The sequence below is a fragment of the Silene latifolia genome, chromosome 4, assembly GCF_048544455.1.
Source record: "Silene latifolia isolate original U9 population chromosome 4, ASM4854445v1, whole genome shotgun sequence".
NCBI classification, from domain to species: Eukaryota; Viridiplantae; Streptophyta; class Magnoliopsida; order Caryophyllales; family Caryophyllaceae; genus Silene; species Silene latifolia.
Window position 1 is genome coordinate 7,449,971 of NC_133529.1, and position 22,221 is coordinate 7,472,191.

Sequence of the window (22,221 nt, forward strand, 5' to 3'; positions counted from 1 at the left end):
TTGCCCAATTTCGTACCCACCACACCGCCACACATTGAGTTGCCTTAAAACGGCTACTCCGCTTTCTCAGTGGCGCCATTCTTGCTAAAAAAAGCTCACCTCAAACTCCATGCATATTGTGATGTCGACTGGGCTGACATAAATGACTAGTGATCTCTACAACAGACTACATAGTGTTCGTGGCCCAAAAGGTCATTTTCTAGTCTTCCAAAAAGCAACATGCTCTATCTAAATTGTCAACTGAAGCCAAGTTTTGTGCCATTACGATGATATTACCACCGAATAATGTTATGGTTACAATCAAGCTCCTCTAACTGAATTTAACATCACCGCACCTCCTCCTCTCGTCATGTTATGTGATAATCTAGGTGCTACGAGCTACTCCGCCAATCTTTATTTCAATTCCCGAATGAAGCACCTTGCCCCTCACCTTCCACTTTGTTTGTGAACAAGTTACCTTGGGCACTATCTACCTCCAATATGTCAATAGGGATGATCAACTTGCAAATACACTAACCAAACCTCTTTTAATTATCTGGTTCGCGCTCATTGCCTCTATGATTGGACTTACTCTACGACCATCATCTTGCTAAAGAATGTCAAGAATGTTACATGCATCCACACTATCATCAACTACAATTAAGGAAGCAATAATAGACGCTAACATGGTTGATTTAGGGGTTTAGCACGGGCGTTGGCCTCAGCAAGATATTGGAAATTTCATAATCGTTAGTCAAAATATTCGGATTTTTTTCGAGTTACCTAATGAGATTACTTGTTCACCTCGTTGAGATTATTTATCCCTAATTGCAAATCCTAATTCTGCCAATGATTGGTTACAATAGGTCTCCCGAGAGACCGTCTCCCACTAATTTAGGGGAATACATAACATGGAAAATAGAATTTAAATAACTCCCCACCAAATCATGTAAGAGGTCTCTCAACCGCCGCTCTTAAGTTTTTGATTACCTTTATTATGTATGAACAATCACATATTAGATCTCCCACATCGGAGAAAGAGAGAAGTGCAATCTACATTATAAGTCAATGAGCTACTCCACCCATTAGCAATTGGTATTGGGATGGAACCTTCTTGACTTGTAAAGTAGACACTCTCTTCTCCTCGACGGGCACAGCCTAGGCCCCATGTGCGATCTAACATAGAATTAGAGCCCAAGGTTTAGTCCTGGGTTCCGAGACGAAAACGGGTCTGAAAAAACAACGACGTTCCCGTCCGATGAAAGGCGAAACTGGGCCACTATTTGGCAGGTTCGAAGAGCGACGACGTTCCGGCTTGACGAAACAGGTTCGAAAAATAACGTTCCTGTCAATTGGTCGAAAAGGAGACCTAACATATGGGGGCGTGTGAAGAATCACATGTTTGGTCTCCCACATCGGAGAAAGAGAGAAGTGTAATCTACTTTATAAATCAAAGGGCTACTTCATCCTTGCCAATTGGTTTTGTGATGGAACCTTCTTGACTTGTAAAGTAGACACTCTTTTCTTCTCGACGGGCGCGACCCAGACCCATGTGCAATCTAACATTAGAGAAGGGGGTGAAGAATCACATGTTAGATCTCTCACATCGTAGAAAGAGAGAAGTGTAATCTACTTTATAAGACACTCTATTCTTCTCAACGGGTGCGGCCTAGGCCAATGTGCAATCTAACATTATGTTTAATTAATATGGAATAAGAATAATAATTTAAAATAATAATATAGGAGGAAATGAAAGAAAATAAAACGGGGAAGAAATGAAGATGAGGTTGATTTTTTTTCTTTTCATTTCAAACTTCACTAAAGAGACCTCTGGTTTGGTTTTAGATGTGATACCCAGTTTGAGTGTATTTTTACCTGTCAAAACTTCATTATCATCAAAGTCATGCAATGCAAAGATAGCTTTTGGTTCTTGTGTCTTATTTATGGTGAACCAGTCACTCACAAGCGAGAAACTGTTTGGAATAATCTCAGTCAATGGATCCGCTCTTTTGAACACCCTTTCCTTCTTATAGGGGATTTTAACCAAGTTGACTATCATGAGGATAAATGGGGAGGTAGTAAAGGTAGGATCCCGGGAGCTTCATGTTTTAATAAATGGAAGGCTGAGCATTTTTTGATGGATATTCCGTATAAGAGGCCAAGATTTACATGGTGTAACAAGAGGGAAGATCACAGTTTAGTGTTGGAACGGCTTGATAAGGGCTAAGGATCGTGGGATTGGAATGATATTTTTCCGAATTCTGGAGTTACTCACCTTCCTATTCAAGTTTCGGATCATGCTCCTATTATCTTTGAAACAAATTTACTTACTTGTAATGGTAGAAGACATTATAGAATCGAGGCCTGGAACCTGGATTACGAGGAGTGTATTGGTTTGGTACATAACGAATGGCATGTCCCTGTCCCGGGCTCTATTACGGTCAGAATGATACGGAAATTATCTAGGGTTAGAAATTGTATGCGTCTTTGGTCTATTTCTAAAAGAAAAGAATGGAATAAGAAATGGAGTGATTTTGACGACACTTTGGAAAGAGGTTTGCATGAAATCGAGACAATGTCTGTCACTCGGACTTTCACTACTGCGTACGCTAGTCAAGTGGAGTATGCTAAGGTTTCAGCTAAATATTGGAAAGAGCGTGCCAGGATTAAATGGAATATAGAGGGAGATACATGCTCCAAATATTTTTTTAATTGGGTTAAGGGTAAAGCGGGTATGAATTATATTGCTGGGATTAAAATGGATAATGGGGAGTGGAATTTTGACACCGGGGACATTATGGGATTATTTGTCCATTACTACTCTGGTCTTTTTAAGGAAGGAGTGAATGAAGTATCATTTGATGAGTACTACCCCTACGTTAAGAACTTGTTCTTTGTCAATAAAGAGTTCCTTTCTCCGGATGACAGTGACACTCTTGGCATCCATTTCACTCCTAAGGAGGTTCGCACGACAGTTTTTCAGCTCGGCCCGTTAAAATCTCTTGGGCCTGATGGTATTCCTGCTATTTTCTTCCATAAATGTTGGCACTTCATCAAGCATGATGTTATTGGAACTGTCTTGGCTATCCTGAATGGTAATAGTTCACCAGAATTCCTGAATAAGACTTTCTTAGTTCTTATTCCTAAATCTAGTGCCCCTGAAACGGTTGATAATTTCCACCCTATTAGTTTGTGTAATGTTATTATGAAAATTTTTACAAGGTGTATCACTAATCGATTGAAGAAGTTCATGGGAAAACTAGTGGGTGATTTCCAAAATGCGTTTGTTCCCAGGAGGAATATTGGTGATAATATATTAATTACTAATGAAATTTTACATCAAATTTCATCATCTAAAAATGGTAGGATGGGTAGAATGGCGTTTAAAGCGGACATGAGCAAAGCGTATGACCGGTTAGACTCAAATTTTATTAGAGGTACGCTGGTTTTGATGGGATTCCCGTGCAACTTCATTCAACTGATTATGAAGTGTATCACGACGGTGTCTTATGAAATAATGGTTAATGGTGTTCCCTCAAGGCGTATCCATCCAAGTTGCGGTCTTCGTCAGGCGATCCACTTTCTCCATATATCTTTGTTCTATACACTGAAATTCTCTCTTTAAACATTCTGCGTTGGAGAAGGATGAGCTTATACAAGGAGTTAAGATTAGCAGGAAGAGTATCCCTATCTCTCATATGCTATTTGCTGATGATTCTATGTTTTTTATTGAAGGTAATTCTAAGAGTTGCGTTAACCTGGATAAAGTTATCATGGATTACTGTCATGCATCAGGTCAGGTTATTAATGATAATAAATCCTCTATGACTCTAAGCTCGTGCTCTAGTCTTTCCTTTGCTCGAAAATGTTTGAAAACCTTCAATATTTCGTGTGGCACCAATATGGGTTCCTACTTGGGTATTCCTACTGATGTGGGTCTTTCAGGGTGTAATAAAAGTAGAAGAAAAATTTTTGAGTTTATCATTGACAAGGTTAGAAAGCGGTTATCTTCATGGAATTGTGTTCTCCTATCGTCGGCTGGTAGATTAGCTTTGATTTCTTCTGTCTTGTCTTCCCTTTCTGTTGACTTTCTATCGGTATTTATAAGTGTGACAAAAAGATTAGATGCTATCTTGTCACATTTCTGGCGGGCAGGTCACAAGAAATCTCCTTCTATTAGTTGGTGTAGTAGGCTTTTCCTAAGCCAACCTAAAAGGAATGGTGGTCTGGATATTAGACGTATGAAAGAGTTCAATCAAGCTCTCTTAGCAAAGATTGGTTGGAGAATGATCATCTATCCTGATTCTATCCTTAGTAAGTCGATTGGCGCTAAATATGGCCTAAGGTGGCAAGATGGCGAGCTGCTTTTTAATGATGGCAAGAGTAATTCTTCGTGAGGATGGAAAGGTATTGTTTGAGGTCTTCAACTTATTAAACCTCTTTTAGCTTGGAACATATCTCCACTTTCTGACCTTTGTGTCTGGAATACTAAATGGGTCAATGGAAGGGTGCCAAAACCACTATGTTTAGAGTTTCTTACCGACCCCCCTGATTTGAGTAATTTGAAGATCAAAAATCTTATTAGCAACAATAGTTGTTGGGACCGAAGATTAGTGTCTATGTTTTTTGATGAAACCTCTATGAGGGACATTCTTGCTATTCCTATTCGATGCTCCGAAGGCATGGATAACTTCTTTTGGTCGGCTTCGTCGTCCGAAAATTACTCAGTTAAGATTGGCTATCACATTGCACTAAAAAATTTATGGAATACTTCAGCTACCCCGAAGGACCGTTCAAGAGTTCCTGCTGCGTGTATGAGTGTCTTTCAGAAAATCCTTTAGAACCTACCAGGTCCAAAAAGCTGGATCATTATTATTGGAAAATCCTCACTGAATCACTGCCCTGTGGGGAAGGTTTCTTAAAGAGGGGTTTTGATGGCCCATTTACTTGTGTGCTTTGTGGCTCACCAGAAACGGAAACGACGGGTCATCTTTTCCGTGATTGCTCATTTGCTAGTAGAGTTTCAATGGAAGTGTCTTTGGGATTCGGGCTCAATCAGGGAATAATTTGAATCTCCAGTCTTTGGTTTGCAACTGGCTTTCTGTTCTATTTAAGGCTGATAATAAACAAGAGGCTTGTCTTTCCTTTTTGTGTATTATTTGGACTATTTGGGTGGTAAGGTGTAGAAAGGTATTTGATAATTGTGAATGCTCTCCTACTGGGGCTATCTTACTATACCAAGATTTTCTTAATTTGGCTCTTTTGGCCGAGGATAGGAAATCAGGGTTCATAACTTTCCAAACACCTTTGGAGGAAGACTTGACTAATCTCAGGAATGGTGCTCTTTTTCCTTTGGTTCAGGGTTCTCTAAACTGCCCTCAGTCTCTTATTTATGTGGATGCTGCGTGGTCCAAAGATCTTGCTGCTGGTTTGGGTGGGTGTATCATGTTTGAAAATGAGGTTGTGTCTGAATTCTGCATAAAGGGAAGTGCTGAGAATGCTGAGCAAGCGGAAGTTTTGGCAATCAGGGAGGCCTTGAAGTGGGCGCTCTCCCACAATATCCTTCATATTACCATTTTCTCTGATTGTCTACAGGTTCTTGCTCAAGTCCTGAAGTTTTCTCAACTCAAACATTGGACTAGGAATACGGTTGAAGACATCACTGAATTACCGGCAAACTTTCATTGTGTTTCTTTTGCTTATGTTCCTAGAATTTGTAATAAAGCCGCTCATAGGTTAGCTAAGCGTGCTATTAAATTGTAGAACCCTCTAACCCGATTGTTAAAAAAAAAAAAAAAAAAAAACAATTTCGTCCGTAGGACAAAGATTATTCGCCAAAATACGGAATGGTTACGAAGGACCAAAATGGAAACACCCAAAATCTTGGCTCACGTTTTTGTCTTTGAATAGGTCTCTTAAGAGATGTTCTTTTAGTAAATTTTATTGAGAGATCATTCTATAATTTTCAGAAAAAGTGGTACTAAAGGTAATAAAATAGATACAAATCATGATTAAAGATAAAATGGATACATTTATTATGTAAATAGGTGCGAAATTATTATGTAACGATCAACAATAAAAAGAGTACGAAATACAAATAAAAGGATACGAAAGATTAGTCTCTCAATAACTTAGTAAGAGACTAAAAGACCGTCTCTTTCTTTAGTCTTTGTCCTTAGACACAATCTTGTCCATTAATAAAAAGAATCTTGGCTTACGTTTTTTTTTATCTACGTACACCGAGTTTTAAAATTTGATGCGAGTTTTAGAATAATGCAATTTGTGTGAGGGAGTTTTTTTAATAATCTGTTTTCAAATCAATTATTAAAACAAGAGAAAAGTCTCATGAATACTCGTAATTTATAAGTTTGCTTTATCTACTCAAAATTATTTCAAGTTTATATTATTTTACTATCTTTTAAGTTTATGTGCTATTTTATCTTCCATGGAGTGCTATATATAAAAGGAATTTGTTTCTTGATATTGAGTCGAGTTGCAAAAAAGTGACTTATATTTGATAACACAAATTCTTATTATAGACGGACACTATCCGTCTATAGCTATAGACGGATAGTGTCCGTCTATAATAAGACGGACTGATTTGATAAAGACTTTAGCATATTTATCCATCTTAATTGATTAAGTAGCTCATTTAACTTATATTTAAGCTCGTAGTTTTTTTCCTGTAAATATTCGGTGAATAGCATTTCAGCTAGCTGGTTGAAATATACATTTAAGATAAATAAAAAGGTACTCCAGATTTCCAGGTAGCTTGTTTGAAATAAAAGAGTAATTTAGCGTATTTTGATTCGACTGTTAGATCATGTTCTTTTGGACTTAATTTCAGCTTATTTCAGTTTAGTTAAGCTCTATTCAATTTCCTTCAATTTTTCTTTTCACAAATTAACTATTACTTTAGTTTAGTTTAGTTCAGCTCCATTCAGTTTTGTTTAGTTAAGATGGTTTCAATCCAAGGAAATAGGGTCTTACCGTTGATTGATTAGCACTACAATAAACATCACGACAATTCTGGTTTTTTTTTTAAATAGTTAGTTATTTATCCAGTTTACCAAACACTTTAGAGGTAATAGTTAAATTTTAAAGTCTTTAACTTTCAATAACCTTTTCAAATAGTAGTAGACCTAGACAGTCGATCGAGTTGTGCGAGCTGCGCCAGGCTAGGAGGAGACGGCCCGACCCCACACCACGGGTTAATGGTGGGCAGGCAAAGGTGGGTCAGGCTGGGATGTGGTGGCCTTGGACCGGCCGGGTTAGGCAAAGAGAATGGCGGGCCATGTGAGCTGGGACGGAGTGAGCCTAAACCCGACCCCAACCAGAGTAGATGGTACGAGCCATGCTAGCTGGGAACGGGCCAGCGTGTTGGGGGATAATTGAGCCCGGTAAGCGTGTAGGCCGAACTAGCCCGCACCGATGTCTAACTCTATGTAGTCCGTACGGAGTAGTAAGTAGCATTAGAAAACGGGTACAAGTACAATCCATAAAACTAAAAGAAAAAAGAAAACCCTCTCATTCCATTGAACAATCGACAACGCAAATGCAAAACCACCTTGGTTTTATCAAAACCAGCCATCTAACACCACATTTTATCGTCAAAATCTCTGTCACATCTACCTTTCCCCCATTACAACACTGACATTTTTAGTACTCTCTTGACTCTTATTGCCTCAAATACTCCCTACATTACTCTTTCCCGTTAATATTAACACAAATTCTCCCTTATGACGGAAGGTATCCGTCGCAAACTTACGACGGATACCATATCGTCTCACAAAAAACCCATAAGGGTGAGAGACAAAGCACATGGGGTGGGTGTCCACCTTGTCCCCTCTACCCATTTCCACTCACATAATACCCGTCGTAATATCTGACCCGTCGCAAGGGAGACCTACTGTAATATTAATTTCACACTTTTCCATAACCAACACATAATACAACCCACGTATAATAATATACGTAGAATATATGGTTCCGAAGGGTCTTAGCTTGATGGTTAAGACAGATATATCGTGACAATATATCACGAATTTGCGTCCCTATTCTTGATTTTACGTCTCATTTAACAAAAAAAAAAAAGAAGAAAAAATAGGATATATGTGGAAATTTTATTAGTACTATTTTATTAGTACCATATATACAATTCTTCTCTTCCTCCGCATCTTTAGATATTTTCTCTCTCCTTCGTCCTAGAATACTTTTACTAGGTTCTAATATAAAACCAAATATCTAGGAGGCGGAGGAAGAGAAGAAGACGAGGAGAGAGAAAATATCTAAAAAAAAACCGGCCATGGGGCGAGGTAGGGTTCAGCTCAAGAGGATCGAGAACAAGATCAATCGTCAAGTGACGTTCTCGAAAAGGCGAACCGGTTTGCTTAAGAAAGCTCATGAGATATCTGTGCTATGTGATGCTGATGTTGGTCTTATTGTTTTCTCTACCAAGGGCAAACTCTTTGAGTATGCTACCGATTCATGGTAATATTAAATTTTATCTTTAACCTTTTTCTTTGACTTTCCCCTTGATAATCTTGTGTCTAATTGAGGTTTTTTTTTTTAATTAATTAAAATTAAATTTACTAAATTTTGGATATAATTTAATAGATCTAAATAATAAAAAAGAGAAAATCCAAATTGGTAATTAAAACATAATTTTTTATGCAATATAAGCAAAATTAAAGTTGGAATAATGTGAATAAAAAAAATAAAAAAGTACTCTACTAAATAAATAGGTTTTTCGTACAAAAAGTGTATAGTTGAATTATTTTTACTAAAATTTAACATTATTTAGTCACCCAAAAAATAACTAAAAAGTAGACTTTTTTAGAAATGAAATTAAAACCCTATTGTTAGTAGATCTCCTACAGAGCTACATATTGTAGCTACTAATAAAAGACAAATGTGTTTTTATGGTAAATTGGTAAGTCAGGTGCTTTTCCTGGGTCTCTGTGTGATACTAATTTGGGGAGAATCATAATTTATAATTTTTAAGTATAAAATATAGAGTACAATTTTATTGCAGGTCATCTAAATAGGAGCATTTCATGATGAATTAAATTATTTTTCATATATAAGTAAAAAACCCGTCTTCCTTTTGTAAGTCGATAACTATGTTACCCTGACTCTTCGATACAGTGTCGTGTCAGGCATGCGTAGTGTATATACGGCTATTTTGTACAAATTTTTAAATTTTTTGGTTTAAATTGAAGTGTCTATAGGTCAAGGATGAGATTTGGGTATTTTTTTTTTTTTTTTTTTTTACAAATCAGGATTCGCTGACTCTTAATTAAAACGCGAAAACTAAAGGAAAACATAAATTGACATTAACAAAATCACAACCATCTATCTCTTGCTAAATCTTAATTAATCTCAGTTCAAGTTTTAGCATTTCATCAAGACAAAAGATCACTAATAAAATGCATGGATCTTCCAAACTACTTTCATGCACAAACACAAACGTTTGTAAGGCTGATTCAATTTATGTTTAGGACTTTAGGTTAACCTACATAACCAAGAAAATGAACTATTTTGTACTCATCCTAAATGAAAAACCAAATTGTTCTAAAATTAGCCAAAAATTAGCCAAAATCATACCTCTTTCGTTTCGTTTTATGAATTGTTTTAGAAAACAAATACAGTATGTTTTTCGTTTTTGTTTTTGTTTTACCAAAAATTCTACCGTCCTCCCGGAGGACGGTACTCCTTACACACAAACACAATCCACCCAAGTGGAATATTATAATGGCTTGTGTGTGAGGAGTACCGTCCTCCGGGAGGACGGTAGAATTACTCTTGTTTTACATCCCTCATAAACTTTTCTCTCTAGTTACATAATTACATAGGCTATTGCACATATCAAAGTTAATTTCCATGGCAGAAAAACTTCGTACAAAGGCTAATTTCTCTTTGGGAATTACCTATTTTATTTTGAAGTTTTTATAGAAAATTTGATCATCCAATTGCAGAAATGCCCACTTCACATCTATTTTATACAACCACAAATGGTCATCTCCTTACTCCTTAATCTTTGTGCCAAAAACAATGATAAACAAATGATCGACACATAGATTACTCATTATACTTTATCAATATTACTAATAACATTTTCAATGATTTTTCTTAACTCTCGTTACACATGCTAAAACGATTTATACAAAACGGAGGGAATACTTTCTCAAAATGCCACCACAACAACATTAGTACAAAAAAAAATCCAAGCTTTCTAATTAATTTTTTGAGTTTTGTTTTAAAGAATCTGAGCTATATCATAATATTTCTGAATTTACCCATTTAAACATAAAAAAAGCTCAGAAAAAATAACCTGGATTAGATGAAAATTGGTTGGACATCGCTATTATATAACTGGTTCTATAATACTAGTAATATTTACCAAAAAAAATGCACATGAAAAATGGTCATATAGAGTATATCATTTTTGTGTTTCATGATTCTTTGGGTGAAAACTTGCTTTCAAATTTTACTTTAGATAGTAATAGGGCGTCACCGGGTGACGTTCAAATTGGGTGCCACTCTCTCACTACCATTCTTAATTGAAGGGGTTTCCACTCACCCCATGTGAGAGGGTGACGCCCAAATTGGGTGTTACCCGGTGACACCCTTTCATTCTATCCTTTTACAATTGTACTCTCGTTGACCTACCATTAAATATTTGCCATGTCAGCCTTTCGGGGGACCCATCCAAGTTTATTTTCTTTCATTTTAAATAATATGTGGCTCAACAGTCAACAAAGCCTAGTTAATCTAATTCATTGCCATTTTCAGGGAAGATCACACCATTTAATTTTTTTTGTGCAGAGATAAGAGTATGTGTACTCATTAGACTTGTATAGATGTACAAAAATTCATTTGAGATCGATTTAAGTTTAAGAAGACCTTTATATTATACTTTATATTATACTCCGTATAATTTATTTAATGTTAATTATAATGACTATGTTTTAAGTTTAGACAATCTTAAGAGCTAACTTGGAGAAACACATAAAATGCCAAATATTCAACCTTTAGAAGGTTAATTAATTAAAAAAAAATCAATTTTCATATCTAGATTTTTAAACTACATATATTTTCTTTAAATGGAGAATTTACATTGGTTTTTACTTTTTAGCCAATTTTCTACCAAAAGTGGTTTTGGGGATAACGAATTATTTATAACAAATATTAAACGTTAGTCCTGTTAGAGAAAGAGCGATATGAGACAAATTTGTTCAAAATTTTTCTAGTGTATTACTCTATTACTTATATAATTTTACTTTCTAGTGTATTACTTATAGATTTTAAATTGACAATTCATTAAGTTTTCACGTCTTCCATCCTTTTATTTTAATTTGGGAAAGAAAATTAAAACCGTAAAATTAATCAAATGAATTATATAATATCATGAAATACATATCCTAATGAATTTTACTCGAAGCTAATTATACTTTTTTTTTTTTGAGAAAGAAGCTAATTATACTTAGTGTTATTTTGTAAACTTTTTAATAATATATGGAGTATATTCTAGCCACATCTACTTGTCATAAAAACTCGATAAAATTTTTAACACAGAAAGTTTGGAGAATCTAAAAGAAAACTCATTTTACCCAACATAACTATAGCCTAAATTACACAAGTTGGGCTCAACTCTAAAGTTTAATGTTTTAGGCGGGAAAACTTAAGAGTTTTCTTAATCTTGTACTCTCTCCCCATCCGTTAAAATCATACCATTCGATAAAAATATTACTTATATATATATTCAACAAAGGGTATGATTCCAGTGAATGGAAGGGAGTATTCGATAAGGAATGACCTTTTAAAGACCCTTAAAAATTCCTAATACTTCATATAAAAATAATTGCTTTCATTCGTCCTGGTCATTTGTTAATCTATTTTATTTTCATTAATTTCATTCTTTTCACCTTTTTAATTCGTCCATTAATTTCATCTACATCATTTTGAACAATTTGTCATCCAACAACAATAACTACAAATGGTCCCATCCGTTATCATTAATCTCTATGGCGAAACAAAGGTAAACAAATAATTCGACGAAGTGAGTAACCACGATGAAGGTGAGAACTATTTAGAGCTCACAAAAGTTGACCAAACACGAGTAATATGCCCTAAATAGCTCGAACACAGTGCGATAGATTCCGAAAATTGAGTAAACCGAAACAGACTCTACTCGACCCGAGACCAAACCTATGTATAATAGATAGCAAACTTATATGTACAAAGCCGAATCGTCCGGAACAGGCTTATGATCATGTTGATGCAACCAAATGGTGACACAATAACGAATTAGCTTAATAGTTGTCTATCAAACTTTAACTTATATCTTAACTATAAACTAAAATAAATACATTTAAATGTTGTTTTAACATTAAGTTACCTATCCAAAATTAAATAACAAAGATAAAGTATATGTTGATGACTTCACCCGGTAGTAATCTAAATCTAGCATGGTTCGATCCAATGATAAATCGACATAAACGGTAACTAACTCCAACCCATTATTGACCCGATAAACCCAAACCTCATATAGACCGACCCGCTTAGACCGACCATAAATCCATAATCGACCTCGGTAACCCGATTATTAGCTGTACAACCACCCTCTACTACCATTAACTGAATAACATATACGAGTAGAACATAACACCTAAACTAAATTAGATTACTTTCTTACTCTCCAAGGTTAAGGTTGTAGTTTTTCAGTATAGGTGTAGTATTCTAGTCATAGCACATTTCTAGTACAAGTTATGAGTCTTATTTCGTAGGGTAAGATTACCCATTATTTATAATGTGTGCTTTATTCAAAACAGCATGGAGAAGATACTAGAACGATATGAACGTTACTCATATGCAGAGAGACAACTGACTGCACCTGATCCTGATTCTCATGTATGCCATTTACTTCAATTTTGTAATTTAAGGTCTCACTTAAGATCGTTGTATGAATTATTATTGCGGAATTGGATCGAAATAAGAATCTGTAATACACTAAAACAATTATACATAGTGTGTGTGTTTATTAGTTAAATTTACTAGACTAAATGACTAATGCCATTATAAATTACAGGTTAGCTGGACTTTGGAGCATGCTAAGCTCAAGGCTAGACTTGAAATTCTACAGAAGAATCATAGGTATTGAACATGATGATATACTCACTTCTACATCTTATTATTGTTTCCCAATATTTGATCCACATCCTCCAATTTAGTTAAACTTTCTCATAAAATACTAGGTAGTGTTTGAAAACGTGGAATTGCTTTTATTTTCATGATTTGTAGAAATCTAGATGTTTGAATTCAATTCCAAATCCAATTCCAAAATTGTGTTTGGGAAACCCCTGGAATTGGAATTGGAATTGGAATTGGAATTGGAATTGGAATTGGGTGAGACGAATATGGGTCGAGATCATCGAATGTTTTATATTTGAAAAAAATAAATATTGTTTAACTAGCTTGGAATTGATTAGGAATTGAGTCAATTCTAATTCCAAATTCTTGGGGTTCCCAAACACTTGAAATGGAATGGATCTCATCACTAGTGTTAGGTTGGGACATTTTGAATATAATTAGAAACTTGTTGGATTCTAATTACGCCCCAACCCATTAGAATCCTATACCCACCTTTCCCCTCAAGTTTCAAACTTTATTCCCCCTTCATACAATTTAGAGTGAATAAAACAAAAAATTCATATGAACGAGTTATAAATCCATTCCGCCATGATATATCTTTTCATTCCAACCAATTCCGACCTTTTGAACCAAACGTCCCCTTATTAGTCACTAACTCTAATTCTTCGTAACCACCACCCTTAACCCTAATTCCACCTCACACTCATTTATGCGTCCACTAGAGGTGGTCAAAAGTGCGGGTCACTCTGACCCGGCCTGCCCACCAGGGTCACTTTTGGCCCGACCCGCCCTCTTTCTTGTGTTGGTTTCGGGTACCACATACCTAAACCGACCCGGAACCGACTTAGGCCCGCACCAAAGGGCTTTGCCCGCCGCTGAGGTCCCCTTTTGCCCGGCCTGCCGACCTTGCCCTAGCCCGGCCCGCCCCGCCCCTATCTCGTGCCGGTTCCGAATCCCCTAAACCAAAACCCGCCCTGGACCCGCCGAGCCCTCGTGCTTGACCAGCCCTAGTGTCTACCAAGAAAATATACATTTCTCGGAGATTAGATATATAAAAATATCCTTAATACACTACAATCGTGTTCTAGACACTATCAGGAGCGACCCGGTGCCGACGATCCATTATGGCTTCTTTGACGTCATCACGAGTCCGTGACGACCTCCATTGTACTCCCACTCTCCCCTTTTCCCTTTTCGAACAACCAAGGCCTCGCGGACTACCTCAGACATTCTTCAACCTCCTTCCTACCCAAAAGCAACCATTTTTCCTTTCCAAACACTTGAGTTTTTAATAACTATCACCACTAAGACTAAACAAATAATAAAATTATAAAAGTAAACGTATTCAAATGATTACAATTCAATGTTTAATACTATTTGATCATTGAAATCCGTATCTTAATCTTGACTACCTTATCTTAAGATATAAACTCTAACTCTCTTTAATATTAGCAAATCACTTTATCTATATGAAAATTGATCCCAAGAATCTATATTAAAGAAACACGTTTAATATTGATTCCTAAATGTTAGGAATGTGAAATTAATCAACAAATCATGTTCAATAACTAAACTAACTATGTAATCTAAAACTAGTGCATGTGTACCTAGCAAACATAAATAAGTTAATTAGTAGCGCAGTTAATAATAACCTAAGAAGTGGTGGAGTTAGGAGGCTAGCTAGTAGGGGGCTAGCGGAGCGCGCCCCTAACGGATTAAAATTTTGGAACTTTTAGTTAGAATTTCTGAATTTTTTTCGAATGTACCTTATAGGAGTATCATTTTTACTTCGTCCCCCTCCTAAAATTTTTCTCCCCAAACATGAATCTTGGCTCTGCACTGTTTAACCATTGGGGAGAACAAGGAGTTTCATAGTGATGACGTGGCTCTAAAAAAAGGTGATATGGAACCTTTACCATTGTTATTGATTAAAGTTTAGAACTTTGAAACTCACAATTGAATTTTGAATGCTTCATTGACTTAAATCAAGGAGAATTAGTTCCTCTTAACACAAATTATTGTTTAAGACAAAAGCATACATTATAAATTTAAAACGGACAAATATGTTAAAGAGGGCAAAAGTAATATGCGTCGGTACTAACCAGATATTTGTCCCATCTATATTAGTGGGATATTATTAAATCCATTTTAATCTTAAGATATGTCCATTTTAAGACTTAAGAGAGACTAATTGTCCGGAAAATTGTCTCACAATAAGGTTGTGCTTCGTAAATGTTTGTGCTCAAAAGGTAGCTGAAACTTAAAAAGGTAACTGAAGACTTTGAAAGGTACTTGATTTTTATTAAAACTGTTTGGGGAAATTAGCTGGAAAGTTAACTTGGAAAGATAACTGATATTGATCAATTGAAGGATAAAGGGTAAATAAAATAAAAACAAGTACCTAAAATCTAAAATGCTACTTTAGGTAGTATTTTATTTCACTTTACTTATTTGGGCAAATAAGTTACTTGCCAAACACCCGCCAAAAGAATAAGATACCTAAATTTTTTGACAAAAAAACTACGTAGTCAAAACAGATATCTGAAAAGACATGACAAAAATAGTCTAATTGTAGGCTTAATGAAAGAGATTTGCTATTTCCTACACAACTTATTGCTAATCCCTACCCATTATTACAACTTTTTTCGATTTTGTCCCTTTTATTTCTACTCACAAATAACAAACTTTAGAGAGAAATAGAAGAGGTTTAAGAAATTGCCCCCACCAGCCACTCTCCTCTCCGACGACAGCCCGAACCTCCTCTCCCTCCTCTGTGACAGCCGTCTTCAGGTCACCGTAGTACCGCAACACCGCAACACCTTTCATTTCCATGAATAAGAATTTTTTTTAAAAAAAATTAAAGGAAACACTTGCCCCATCGTTCGCCCCTCCCTCCTCAGCCACCGCCGTCTCTCATACCCCTCCCTCACGACCGGCCAAACCTCCCCTCCTCAACCACTATCGTTCTTCTAAATCAGCTGGGCCACTCAAGTCACCGTCTTACCAGCCTACGACCACCGCCCTTACAAGCCACCACGACGGCGCTTTCCTTACCCTCACCCTCCACATCGACATTCACCACAACAACCTCCTTAACCACCCACTTGATAGATGAACCTCCTTAACCACCCACCTGATAGATGAACCATCTCAACCAAAATCTTGAGGTGATGGTTCAGGCCCAACTATTATAAAATTCCACTTCGAGAGTTTTTGAGGAGTTTTGAGGTTGCTAGGATTTGAACCGTGACCTTTGGTCACACTGACTCTAATGCCATGATAGATGAACTATCTCAACCAAAACCTTAAGATGATGGTTGAGACCTAACTATTATAATTATTCCTATTAGCACTCTCAAACCCTAATTGTATAAAAATTAAAAAACCCTTTTTTTGTAAAAAAAAAGATCAATTAATTTAATCAATTAAAAGACGAATATTAGTGAAACAACGAAATTGTTATTAAACGTAAAATATTACACTTGTGATATGAATAATTGAAGATCAACAATTGTCAAATTGATTCGGTTTTGGAAGAGAGATAAAGGAAGAGCTTTTTTTCTTATTCTTATTAGGAGGGTAGTAATGGAAAAAAGAAGAAAAATGTGTAAGATTTAATAAAAATATATGTTTAGCGGATTTAGCATTTGTGAGGTCCGCTAAAAAAAAATTACTAAATGGCCTATGCAGGTCTCGAACCTGCGACCTTCGCGTTATTAGCACGACGCTCTAACCAACTGAGCTAATAGGCCGAATGTTTATACATGAGAATCGATAATAAACTGAACCAAAATGAATGTTTCACAACTATTATGCGACACGTGACTGAAGTCACACTCGCAAGTCACTTGTGCATTGGTCGAATATGGTTCGAATGTGCTTGGTAAGTTGGGAAAATTTCATTTCTTGATCATATCGTTGTTTAAGATGTCATTTCTTGATCTTGATATGTAGGCATTATATGGGAGAAGATCTAGATACCTTGAGTTTGAAGGAGCTTCAGAATTTCGAACATCAACTTGACACTGCTCTTAAACACATCCGATCCAAGAAGGTAATTTAAATTCTTCTTAACGCTTAATATTCGAAATCTTAATTGATTTTAGGGTTTGTTATCCCTGCCATTTATTAGATTTTATGCAATATGCATGGGGTAATATGTTTATATACTTCATTCGCCTCGATTAATAGTTATCTGAGTAAAGAAGAAAACGAGTGATTTTGGACCATACAAAACCAAACCCACAATTTTGTAACAAGTGAGTATATTTATGTCAATTCAAGCAAGAACTTAGCAATAATCAAGTTCTTTTGACAAGATAATACTATGCAATTTGTTATGTATTAGGTTAACCGACCTTAATTACACAAATTCTTGATTGTGACGAGCATATATGTCACAAATTTGAGATGGGTCAAATACTATATGGGTAGACAAAGACGAGTCATTTGTTACTCTCTAGGCATTCTGGGTTTTGTCCTATACCCACATGGATGATATTTGACCTGTTATAAATTTATGATAGATATACCCGTCACGCAAGGCAGGCTTATTGAATTAATTAAGGATTAATTAAGGAGAAACCATAGTCAAGCTTTGCTAATATTGCTGTTGTGAAAGTAAACATAATAAAACAACTCTTGCTTTTTCTAGGTTTTGCCATGGAAGTATTTTAGGTTTTGTCACTAACTAATACTCCCTCCATCCCATTCATTTGTTTATCTTTTATATTCTTTATGAAGGGTATTTTAATCAAAAGTAAACAATGATTGAGGCGGAGGGAGTAACTTTTGATTTATTTTTTATGTAACGGCATGTAAACTCTATATATAAGAGCGTGGTTGTGAGGAAGGCTTATAGCTGGCAAACAAGGACACGACACGAAATCAGACACGAACCCAACCCGAAGTTAACGGGTTTGGGTTGCCCATTTATATAAGTAGGTCGACACTAACACGACACGAAATTTAATTGGATTGGGTTTGCGCGGAGCTCTCTAAATACGAACCCGACACGAATAAACATATTTAATCTTTCCAAACACTAAAACGATACGAAAACACGACACGAAGTTAACGGTTTGGGTTGAAGCTTGATGACCCATTTATGTAAGTGGGTAACATGAACACAACACAATATCTAAATAGGTTGGGTTTGGAATGAAGACTTCGTGACACGAACACGAACCTGACCCGACCGATCTATTTGTCAGGTCTAGGAAGGCTACATAAAACAGTTGCACTATTGATCCATTGATGATGGATCAATGGTGTTTGAGCCTAAAAGTCCTTTATTTGAATGTCCCGGTCATTTGTTTATGTTTTTGTTCAGGAGTTATAGGTAAGATAAGGACCCAAACTTTCACCCTTTTTCCAGTTAAGGGACTATACTTCAAAAAATTCCAGTTAAGGGACTCATTACACCTTCCGTCAACTTCACCGTCAATAACTGACAATCCAAATTATATAGAGGCTATCTAAATTAACGACTTTAATTATATTCTCGCCAATTCACTTCTCACTCCTGTATGATGATCTTGATGAACACCAAGCATCTGAACATGTTTACCCATGGTGAGCAGCCATTAAAGCTTACTAATTGCATCTCTAAATTTTCTCTCCCCTTGTTTTCCTCATTTTTTTTTACCATAATCAACAAGATAATAGCAAAACATGCAATGCATCTTCATTTTACGACATCGTCGCGATGGTACCAAAACAGCCAAAAATAGTATCATTTGTGTTACCCGTCATCGATCTACAATAGCGGAGTGCTCTGCATATAATTTAAATCATTTTCATCCAAAGCTATTATAACATTGTTTCATCACCTCTTTTTCTTGCATTAATGGAGTCTCTTGATCTTGTTTTATTGATGTACCTTGAAGTAGTAATTCCTTAATATAGATGGCATGAATATTTAAAAAGTGTTTCCAGCAAATAGCAGTGACTTGTCAATCTATTATGTTAACGGCAAAGTTGACGGAAAGTGTAATGAGTCCCTTAACTGGATTTTTTGGAAGTATAATCCCTTAACTGGAAAAAGGGTGAAAGTTTGGGTCCTTGTCTTACCTATAACTCTTTTGTTCAGTGTATGTTTTTAAACCGTAAGATTACTCATTTGTGTATTAATCTTCCCATTTGAAGTTGCATTTCTACTTTTATATACAACGGAAAACGACTTCCTCCCTTCTCTTCGTAGATTGCATTGGTCTTTATTCCAAAAGCAAACGTAAACTGTTCATTGAGACACAAAATGTGTAGTAACGAAGAAAGACTGTTCAAACGCGGTCCTTTAGTTTTGTTTGCGAATACTTGTTGAAGGCTAACATTTCTAAAAACATTATCCTTGGCAGAACCAGCTCATGTACGAATCAATTCACGAGCTTCAGAAGAAGGTAAGTTATACGGAGTATCATTCATTTGATCGCGTAAGGATCATTTGTTTTGTACTTTTGTTTAGTATCTCATCTCATAACCCGTCTATCTCTCAACCCGCCATGTGTGGCTAAGTAGTACTTCGTAGAAGACTGACATTCGTTTTTTTGACAGGACAAAGCATTGCAGGAGCATAACAATACCCTATCAAAGAAGGTACAATAAACTCGAATGTTGCTGTAGCCTGTAGGCCTGTAGCACAATTTTGATGCTGACGAGTCCTGAACTTTCAAATTTAGGTTTATGGTCATTGTCGTCGTGTTGTGAATGTAAAAAGTTTAAATTGAAACGAATAATAGGTGAAGGAGAAGGAGAAGGAAAAGGAAAAGGCGATAGCTGAACAAGCACAGTGGGTGCCGCAAAATCAGGAGCTTAACCCTTCAGCCTTCTTTTCTTCTCAGGTTTTGCCTGCCCTGAATATCAGGTCTGTCCTCGTCACCCTTGCTCGCATTTTCCTTATATAAACCGTCTCTATTACAAATGTACCTTAATTGTGAAACCAATTGAATAAAATGTAGAGGCAATTATGAAACGGGCAGGAGTGTAATAGAAGACGGAGTAGCACAGACGCAAAATAGAAGCAACAACAATAACAGCAGTCTAGTGCCATCCTGGATGCTTAATCACCTCGCGGAATAGTAGCAGAAACAAAAGGAAGCGCTTTTAATTATGACTATCAAACTAGAACCATAATATAGGGCTTAGCTTCAGCCCTGAATAATTTGTATAAAAATATATAAATGGGAAAATAGCCCATTGTATCTTTTATGTATTTCAGTATTTCAGTACTTAATTAGTTCTTATCTGCCTGAAATGTTCCAGATGATTATGTAGGGAGTGGAGCAAGTAGCATGAGTGCAAGAGCATAATAAGCTCATAAGTGATCCATGTACATATCGGACTATGTATCCGTCCTATTTTGTTCAATGTTTAAGCTCCGACTCATTGACAAGGTCTCGAGGGTATTATCATTGTCCATTTCAATTCCGACATTGTTTCAATTTTCAATGGAGCTAAATGCAGGCTCATTATTCATTGAATTTGTTAGTTATTTGATACTCCGTATAAGAATAATACGGAGTATCAGAAAACTGAGTAAAGTCTTTCTATACCCTTGGTCTAGGTTACCAAAAGAAAGTGGTGAAAAAAAGTGTTAGATACCTTTGACACAAACATTGGAAAAAAGTTGGTAAGTAAAACACAAATTATTCCTTATCAATAAGATTATTGCACTATATATAAGGACTTTATATATTTTTTTTTGGCAAGCGGAAATAAAGGTTCCTAGCACTCCTTCTACCCTTTTGGCCAGGATATGAGCTCTTCTGTTAAGGTGCCTGTGAACAAAACTAAAAACATAAACAATGAAAACTTGCTGAGATAAATGCAATCTCGCCCATGATGCCTTTAATGTGGTGATGTTTGCTTTCCTTTCCCGCCCATTGCTGTAACAAGCCAAGACAATCCGAAGACACTTCTAAATGGAGGATACCCTGAGCCTTCGCCCATTTCATCCCCTTTAGAACCCCAATAGCCTCCGCTTGAAGCGGTGATTCTGCAAGCCCCTTCATTTTTCCTTCAAAGAGCGGACCCCCTACCTCTCCAAAAACAGCCCAACCAAAGACAGCAAGACCCGACGCTTCCCAGCTTGCATCCACCAGAACCCTCATTCTAGGACAAGGGCCAAAGGGGCCTATAAGGAAAACAAGGTGACCATCCTTAATACGTTTTAACTCATAGTCAAGATCCTATGACCCTTGCGAACTATTTTGCCACTCTACTCTACCCCCTTCATTCTTCTTAGGTTCCTTCATGGCCAATGAGACCAAACTATTCGGCTGTTTAAAAAACACTTTTTGTATAAAACTTTCATCTCTAAATATAGAATTGTTGCGCAGCGTCCAAATACTATTCAAGATAGCTAGAAAATGTGTTATGCTACGAGAGCCCTGCTCATGACCCTTAAGATAGGTAATCCAATTAATAATCTACTCACCTATTTTCAAGGAGTTATTTTGATCCGTTCTGATGCCTAATACTGAACCAAACCAAATTCTTGTAGAAACTTCGCAGTCCCTGAATAAGTGTTCCAGTTATTCAACTTCGCGAGATCCATTACTACACATGGTGCAGAATGGGTCCCATCCAAAATTTCGCTTGATAAACTCACTCCCGATTGGAAGGGAACTAGTGATGATCTTCCATAACAAAATCTTCCAAGACTGAGGTCCTGAGAGTTTCCAGAGAGTGGTTTTACAGAACCGTTTCCTCTTTTCATTTATCCTTTCCTTATCCTTCAAGGATCCCTTCTTATCAAAGAATTCCCCAAAGAGCGCCCCATAACCACTTTTGACAGTGTAGCTTCCTGCATTTGAATAAGGCCAGAAAACTTCATCTTGTGTCCTAGAGGAAATAAGCGGAGTCGCCAAAATCTTTTCCACACTATCCTGTTTAAAAATCAACCGAACCATCCCTTCATTCCATCCTCCCCAATTATAACACAGATCCTTAATATGTAAATCCTTCATGAAACTAAAGCCCTCGTGAAGTAGACTATCAACAGGCTCCGGTATTCCTCCATCAACCCACCGTGTACTCCAAACATTTATATTTGAGTCAATAATTCCAGGCTTCGAGGCAATGTTCTCCAGA

General features: G+C 36.5%; 2 protein-coding genes and 1 non-coding gene across 4 annotated transcripts; 2 read left to right on the forward strand and 1 right to left on the reverse strand.

Annotated features, from left to right (window-relative positions):
• The first annotated feature begins 2,554 nt into the window (after positions 1-2,554).
• Positions 2,555-5,742, forward strand: LOC141651008 (uncharacterized). The gene is made up of 4 exons (XM_074458738.1): positions 2,555-3,416; positions 3,715-4,362; positions 4,426-4,791; positions 5,039-5,742. The coding sequence occupies exons 1-4, from the start codon at positions 2,555-2,557 to the stop codon at positions 5,740-5,742; spliced, it is 2,580 nt and encodes an 859-aa protein (XP_074314839.1).
• A 2,162-nt stretch (positions 5,743-7,904) lies between these two features.
• Positions 7,905-20,521, forward strand: LOC141652773 (agamous-like MADS-box protein AP1). Of its 2 annotated transcripts, none has more exons than XM_074460372.1 (8): positions 7,905-8,469; positions 12,813-12,891; positions 13,070-13,134; positions 17,086-17,185; positions 19,488-19,529; positions 19,684-19,725; positions 19,869-19,993; positions 20,088-20,521. In XM_074460372.1, exons 1-8 carry the CDS (start codon positions 8,285-8,287, stop codon positions 20,206-20,208), a joined length of 759 nt encoding a protein of 252 aa, XP_074316473.1. In that variant the 5' UTR covers positions 7,905-8,284; the 3' UTR covers positions 20,209-20,521. The 2 variants fall into 2 exon arrangements, with proteins under 2 accessions (XP_074316473.1, XP_074316474.1); XM_074460373.1 differs by having other exon boundaries at positions 8,119-8,469; positions 19,875-19,993.
• Positions 16,810-16,883, reverse strand: TRNAI-AAU (transfer RNA isoleucine (anticodon AAU)). The gene has a single exon. It is a non-coding gene; the product is annotated as a tRNA-Ile (tRNA).
• Positions 20,522-22,221: the final 1,700 nt, after the last annotated feature.

Coding starts and splice junctions, on each gene's coding strand:
- LOC141651008 (XM_074458738.1), top strand. CDS start 2,555: ATGTCTGTCACTCGGACTTTCACTACTGCGTACGCTAGTCAAGTGGAG. Junction 3,417..3,714: donor AGACTCAAATTTTATTAGAG/GTACGCTGGTTT, acceptor TTTTTATTGAAG/GTAATTCTAAGAGTTGCGTT. Junction 4,792..5,038: donor TTCAAGAGTTCCTGCTGCGT/GTATGAGTGTCT, acceptor GGGCTCAATCAG/GGAATAATTTGAATCTCCAG.
- LOC141652773 (XM_074460372.1), top strand. CDS start 8,285: ATGGGGCGAGGTAGGGTTCAGCTCAAGAGGATCGAGAACAAGATCAAT. Junction 8,470..12,812: donor GAGTATGCTACCGATTCATG/GTAATATTAAAT, acceptor TATTCAAAACAG/CATGGAGAAGATACTAGAAC. Junction 19,530..19,683: donor TTCACGAGCTTCAGAAGAAG/GTAAGTTATACG, acceptor TTTTTTTGACAG/GACAAAGCATTGCAGGAGCA.